The 6,584-nt window shown below is 56.5% G+C and overlaps 1 protein-coding gene across 1 annotated transcript; it reads left to right on the top strand.

Moving 5' to 3' along the window:
- Positions 1-1,173: 1,173 nt before the first annotated feature.
- Positions 1,174-4,713, top strand: LOC118258612 (CD48 antigen-like). Its single transcript, XM_035567481.1, has 4 exons — positions 1,174-1,180; positions 3,770-4,087; positions 4,164-4,424; positions 4,625-4,713. The coding sequence occupies exons 1-4, from the start codon at positions 1,174-1,176 to the stop codon at positions 4,711-4,713; spliced, it is 675 nt and encodes a 224-aa protein (XP_035423374.1).
- The last annotated feature ends 1,871 nt before the right edge of the window (positions 4,714-6,584 follow it).

The following is a 6,584-nucleotide window of genomic DNA, read 5'->3' as shown; positions in this document are numbered from 1 at the left end:
CCCCTGGCCATTTTGGCAAGACCTCTTCTTCTCCTGGAGCCAGCACCCAAGGGGCAGCACCCACGGGGAGCTGGGGATTTGCTCAAGATGAGAACATCCAGAAATGGGGTTTTACAAGGACTGCAAACCCAAACTGCGCCTTGGAGGCTTTGCTGCAATGGAAGGGGGACCGGCTGGGTGGTTGAAGCTTGTCTTTGGAGGAGACGGCTTTGAAATCTGGACTGTGCGTCGGTGGGAGCTGAGGATGCATGATGTGTGTTAGTGCCAGTGTATGAGCTTTTTTTTTTTTTTTTAATTTTTTTTTTTTTTGGTTTTTGACAGATCCAATACACCTTGTGAATTCATTTTTAAGTGTGAATAGAAGCCGAACTGCAAGAGGCAATTGTGGGGCTGGTTTAATTAGCTTAATTGACTATTTATAGCCTGAAATATAACTTGGAGGGGGAAGGAGGGGGGGGTGGATCACCTTGCTCTGGGATTGGGAGCCTCTGAAGCCAATGCTGAGGAACTTGGAAAAGTTTCTGCTGTGTGAACTGGGGTGGCCCTGGGGATGGTTTCAAGGCAGGAGCATGATGCTGGGCATGGCCTCGAGCACCCGGAGCCATCCTGTGTCCAGCAATGCCCCCATGTCCCTTCCCACTGAAGTTATCCTATGGCACGAGTCGCTCTGGGAGAAGGGAGGGGAGGAGAAAGAGGGGCTCTGGCTTCAAACATCTCACCAAAGGCAAGATCAAGGGATTTTATTTGGGATTAAAATTAAATGTGCCACTTTGATGGAAGCTTTCTCCTAATGGTGCTGCCTGCTCCCCTCTCGTCTGATTCCCTGCATCAAAATATCTTTGTGTCTGCTCTCTGTGAAAGGAGCACTAATGGGGATCGTTAATGGGGAGCTGTGCTGGGGGAGTGCTGGGGGGGAGCTGGCTGTCACAGCAAGGAAACCTGGGGGGCAGGCGCAGCACATCGGGGCTCAGGCACCGCCGTGCTTCTGCCGATCGGTGCCAGCCCGCGCCCTGTCTTCAGCACTTCAGGGCATGCAGGTGTGAGCGGAATACTTGTCGCACTAAATGCGGGTGAATGCAAATGCAAATGAACATAAGGAGACTTTTCTTATTTCTTTTTGGTGAATAATAACCCTTCCAATGGCATAAATCCCAACCCACTCTCGCTTCGGCCATGGGAGGTAAGTCTGGGCTGTGCCTGGCTGAGGGACCTTGTTGTTGGGGCTGGGAGCTGCAACCCACACACAGAGCAGCGTGGGCATTGATGGAGAATCCGGGGCAGAAACTTCAGGCACATGGAAGGGGCTGAGGCTGCTACCCGTCAGCAGGGGCTGATGTAGGAGGTGCATCTCCTTTTGCAGAAGGGACTGGCCCCAAAGGCAGGGTCCCCGTGCTCCTAATGAGCAGAATCAGCTGAGGGTGCCAGTTCTGAGCTGCACCCATCAGCCCAAGCCATGCTCCATCATGGTAATTTTTCCCTAATGGCCATGCTTTGCACGTGGGGGGTGACTTGCAGCACCCAGGCTGCAGCTTGCACGGTGACAGCAGTTTGATCCCCACTTCCGCCAGTTCCTACTGGTGTGCGTTGAGCTGGTGATGCTCAGCCCCGCTGTGCCTGGGGACGGGGACAGCACTGCCCGTCTGGCTGCAGCATTGTGTGCGCTGGCACGTTCATAGGAACACCTCTTGCTGGCATCGGATCTTCTCACTGATGGGTGTGAACTGTGGGGGGCTGAAATTAAACTGGGTCAGGTCTCAGTGGGTGCTGCCATCACCCTTCCTTCACAGGTGGGAAGGTGCCAGTGTTTGCTTGCCCCCAGCACAGGACTTCACTGCCCTTTGCCCCAAAAAGAATCATAGAATCGTAGAATATCCCGAGCTGGAAGGGACCCATAAGGATCATCCAGTCCAACTCCTGGCACCACACAGGTCTACCCAAAATTTTAGACCATGTGACTAAGTGCACAGTCCAAATGTTTCTTAAATTCAGACAGGCTTGGTGCAGTGACTACTTCGCTGGGGAGCCTCTTCCACTGTGCAACGACCCTCTCGGTGAAAAACCTCTTTCTGATGTCTAGCCTGAACCTCCCCTGCCTCAGCTTGACTGCCGCCCTCCGGCTCTCCCAGGCAAGGCTGGAGGACCCAAAAGAGGAAGAAAGGGTGCGGTCTTTATTCTTCGTACTAACATACTTCCTTGACCGGGGAGCTGGGGGATTGGGGGTTTTCTGCACTGGGGGTGTCTGAGACACTCGGCCACGTGAGTTTCAGCGAGAATTTTGCGCGCCAAAATGCTGTGAAGATGGCGGTGGGGCTTGCAGCGGAGCTCCTCTTAATCTACTCTATTGTGCAAGGTAACATTGGGGCGGGGGGTTCTCCAGGGCAAGGGTGCCGGGTGGGCTGTGATGCCAGGCTGGGGGTGGATGGTGCTGGGGATGGCGGCAGCAGTGGTGGTGGTGGTGGGCACTGGGGGGGTGCCCGTGGATTGCCCATCCTACATGAGCCTTCCCCATCCTCACTCTTTTCCCCAGCAATTCCCATCCCCAAGCTGTGACCTGTGGGGACACCCCGGTGTCCGTCTCGCTCCCCACAGGGCACCCCGGTGTCCCACCAAGCTGGGGGGCAAGGGGCTGCCGAGCGAGCTGGGGAGGGGGGAGGAAAGTGGAAGCAAAAGTGGAAAAAATGTCAGCGGCAGAGCTTGGCATGAAGCCATGCCTCACAAGATGCTCCTGGGGTTGAGAAAAGGGAAGGCAGTGTACAGACAGGGGGGCAGGCAACTGGAGCATGGCCCTGCAGGATGGGACAGGAGCCTTGGGGCTGATGGTCAGCCCCCCCAGGAGCCAGCCAAAATGGCTGCCCCGAACCCTGGGGTGCGGAAGAAATGGCTGTCCGTCTGTCATCAGCATCAGCACGGCCTCGCCCCAAGCTCCTTGTGTAGTTCTGGGCTCGGCACCATACGAAGGACATGAAAATATCAGAATGGGCCCAAAGGAGGGCAACGGGGGAGTGGAAAGGACCAGAGGGCGCGATGTGTGAGGTTTGTGTATCCCTGAAAGGAGCAGGCTGAAGGGAGGCCTCATGGCGGCCTGCAGCTTCCTCATGAGGGCAGCACTGACTCAGGCCCTGGTCTCTTCTCCCTGGTGACAGGATGTGAGGAAATGGGGCTGGGAGCAGCCAGACTGGCTATTAGGGAAGACTTCGCTGCGGTCAGGCCCTGGAAGAAGCTCCCGGGGCCGTGGGCATGGCCCCAAGACAGTTGATGCTCAAGTATGTGGACAGCACTCTTGGATATATGCCGTGACTCCACCCTCTGTGGAGGCAGGAGTCAGGCCGATGAGCCTCAGGGATGTTCCCACCATGGGGCATTGCATAGAAACGTTTCTGTTGGAAAAGAATCACAAAATCATTAAGGTTGGAAAAGCCCTCCAAGCTCATCTGGTCCAACTGCCCCCCTGCCACCGCTATCACCCACTAAACCATGTCCCCAAGCACCACCTCCAACCTTTCCTTGAACACCCCCAGGGATGGGTGACTCCACCACCTCCCAGGGCAAAGAGCACCGTGGCCAGCAGGTCCAACCATTACCCTAGCGCTGCCAGGTCTGCCATGAGCACCACACCAGATATGTCCAGGAATGGTGACCCAGCTGCTTCCCTGGGCAGCCTTTTCCAATGCCTCACAGCCCCAGGGGCTACAAAGGTGGCTGAGGCAAGGGGCTGCCCCCGTCCCCTCCGAGCCATGTCTGGTAGCACAACTCTCTGCTCTCCCCACAGCATGGGTGCAGGTGGCCTCATCACAGGCAGTAGGGGTCGTGGGAGGGGTGGTGTACCTCAGCCCCCCGCCACAGAGCCAGAACACCACCTACCACCAAAGCCACTGGCGCTGCGGCAGCTCCCTGAAGGTCGCCATCCGCGAGAACGGGAAGGGGGTCCGGTACCCCAACGGTCCTTTCAAGGGTCGCCTGCAGCTCTTCCCCAACAATACGTTGAAGATCAGCAGCTTGCAGAAAAACGACAGCAACACCTACTGGGTGTACCTGGAGGATGAGGTGGGCAAGGAGCACACCAACAGCGTCCACCTGAAGGTGTATGGTGAGCCTTGGGGTGTGGTGGTCCTGGCACCCTGCTGGGGACAGGGCGGGCTGTGACATCCCAGTGCCTCTTGCAGATGTGGTCCCCAAACCTACCGTGCGTGCCATAGTGAATGGGGACAACCTGGAGCACTGCGAAGTCACCCTGGAGTGCTTGGTGCAGCTGGAAGACGTGACCTATGAGTGGATGCCCCCCAGCAGGGTCATGACAATGGGCTCTAACGGCACGCTGCCCCTCTCCTTCAACCCCTTGCTGGAAACCTACACCTGCAGGGCCAGCAACCCTGTGTCCTCCAGCAGCGCCCAGCTGACCCGCAGGCACCCCTGCTCTTGGACAGGTACTGGCTGTACCAGGTGGCAGAACCTGGGTGGGATGGGTGGGAGGTGGTCCCTGGGTGTCCCAGGGGTCAGGGCCCTTTTCCCATGGGCTGGGTGTGGCAGGAGCCCCCTGGGGAGGGGACCGTGGGGCTGCATGCTCCAGCCCTGCGGTGGTCCCGCTTGGGCTGGTCTCATGTCTCAGTTTTCCCTCTGCCTCCAGCTGAGTCCTCTGCTGTCACCACCGCCGCCAAGACCAGCATGCTGATGTTGCTGGGACACCTCCTCCTCCTCTTCTTTGCTCTGCCTTAATGACATGCTGCGGCTGATGTTGTCTGCTGTGGGGCTAGAACCTGGATGAAGCCCTCAGATGGCAAGTCTCTTGCGATGGCACTTTGAGAACCCCAACAATGCAAATCACCAAATGGACATTTAGCAGCTCAAAAATGCTCTCAGCCCTAGCTCTGAGACCTGAGCTGAGCCTTTCCTGCAGGTTCCCCATGGCAGTGGGCATCCTCGGCTCTCACCTGGTGTCTGCCAGCCACTGTGGGGGCAATGCCCTTAGGGGACTTGTGTGTGCTGTGGTCATGAGGGACGGTACACAGCACGTGACACTTTCAGGGAAAGTGCAGGATACTGCCAGTGCAGCCCCACATCCAGTCGTGGAGTACTGGAGCATGACCATGAGACAGTTAAGGTTGACTTTTCTCAGCCCAGGAAGGCTCAATGTTGGAATTATGTTGTATGCATGCAGTAAATTATTTCCTTTCCACGCCAGTCCTCATGTTTTCGGGTGTGTGTGCTTCATTCCTCGTGGCTTGGTGCCCCCTTCTCTTGCTCCCCCTTTCCTTTGGGCTGGGGTTTGGTGTTGGTGGCAGTGGGTGCCTGGGGACCGGGGGTGATAGGGGAGCTGTGTTTGTCCCCACTGCCCTCGCTGGGAGAGGAGCCCTTCTACAGCTGTCCCCTGCGGGAGCAGTTGGGGGGACACGGTGCAGGGGGACGTGCCTTGTGAGTGATGGTGACATCCCTGAGCCTGCAAGGAGGGTCAGGGACATCACACAGGGCCACAGCTGCCTGGGGTGCTGCTGCTCCTGTCAACTCCAGCAAATCAGACAGAGAAAATGAAGAATTGGGCACTCTTCTCCCTACAACCCAAGAGCAAACTTCCCAGATCCATCACTAAATAAAGGCTCCTAGGGCCAGATTCACCAAAGGGGTGGCATGGACCTCGGTGGCTCATTTGAGAATCAGGAACAAGCACGAGTTGTTCCAGCTCCCGGGTTTAATAAGAGGCCCAGGGTAATTCCTCGTGTGTGGCAGCGTGAGATTTCAGTACCAATGTGGGTTTCTACAGAAAGCCCCCTGCAAAGCATTAGCTGGTGCCTCGCTCACCTTTCCAGCCAGGAGACTTCAGCCCGAGCTGCCTGGTTTCTGATGGGGAAACCAGCAGCATGTAGGATCCTTCTTTCCAGGTAAAGGGAGTTTTTCTGTGAGCTCCCATCACCATTTGTCCTATCCTCGCCCCTCCATCCTTCCTGGATGGTGATTCGTGCTGTCTGAATGATTTCTCTTGGTGGTTGAGGGTGTTCAAACCCTGACAGAACCATGGTCCCCCTTGGGGACCGTCCCAACGCCTTGCCCATGTGACCGAGCCGGTGTGGGAACACTGAAGAGCACATCCATGGGAGAGACCCTTCCTGAGCACCGGCTCTTGGCGGGATTTCTGCTGGGGCAGCTGGGTGCTCTGCTCAGTGCCCCCAGGTGACGTCCCAAACCCCTCCATCATCAGACCAAGGTGATGCCCGAGCCCTTTCTCATCCAGCTGCTTCAGCACCCTCCGAGCCGGCTGCCAAATTTCGGCTGAGCCCACGCTCCTTGCACGCTGTGAGAAAGGAGCAGAGTCCCCTCTGTACTGCTCTTACTCATTCTTTCTATTTTACACCTCTGCTGAGCTCTTCCCTTTCCTGGGAAAGGCCTTGCTTTCTCAGACAGATGCTTTCTGAGTGGGAAGGAACGGCCCAGCAGGACGCCAGGGAGCACTGGCTGGTTTGGTGTGGTTTTAGGCATAACTTTGCTTTTTAGTGTTAGAAATAATTTATTGGTGACAAAAGTCGTGGAGCGCTCAGAGCTCTGCTCCGCTGAAAAATGGTGAAGCGCATAAATTCAGCTTTTATTTCATCCTG

Source organism: Cygnus atratus, chromosome 28 (genome assembly GCF_013377495.2).
Source record: "Cygnus atratus isolate AKBS03 ecotype Queensland, Australia chromosome 28, CAtr_DNAZoo_HiC_assembly, whole genome shotgun sequence".
NCBI classification, from domain to species: Eukaryota; Metazoa; Chordata; class Aves; order Anseriformes; family Anatidae; genus Cygnus; species Cygnus atratus.
Note: the sequence above shows the minus strand (reverse complement) of the source record. Positions and strands in the feature narration are given on the sequence as shown.

Bases quoted from the DNA above. Each gene is read 5' to 3' on its own strand.
- LOC118258612 (XM_035567481.1), top strand. The intron at 4,088-4,163 runs GTGAGCCTTGGG...TGCCTCTTGCAG, and splicing joins CGTCCACCTGAAGGTGTATG to ATGTGGTCCCCAAACCTACC. The intron at 4,425-4,624 runs GTACTGGCTGTA...CTCTGCCTCCAG, and splicing joins GCACCCCTGCTCTTGGACAG to CTGAGTCCTCTGCTGTCACC.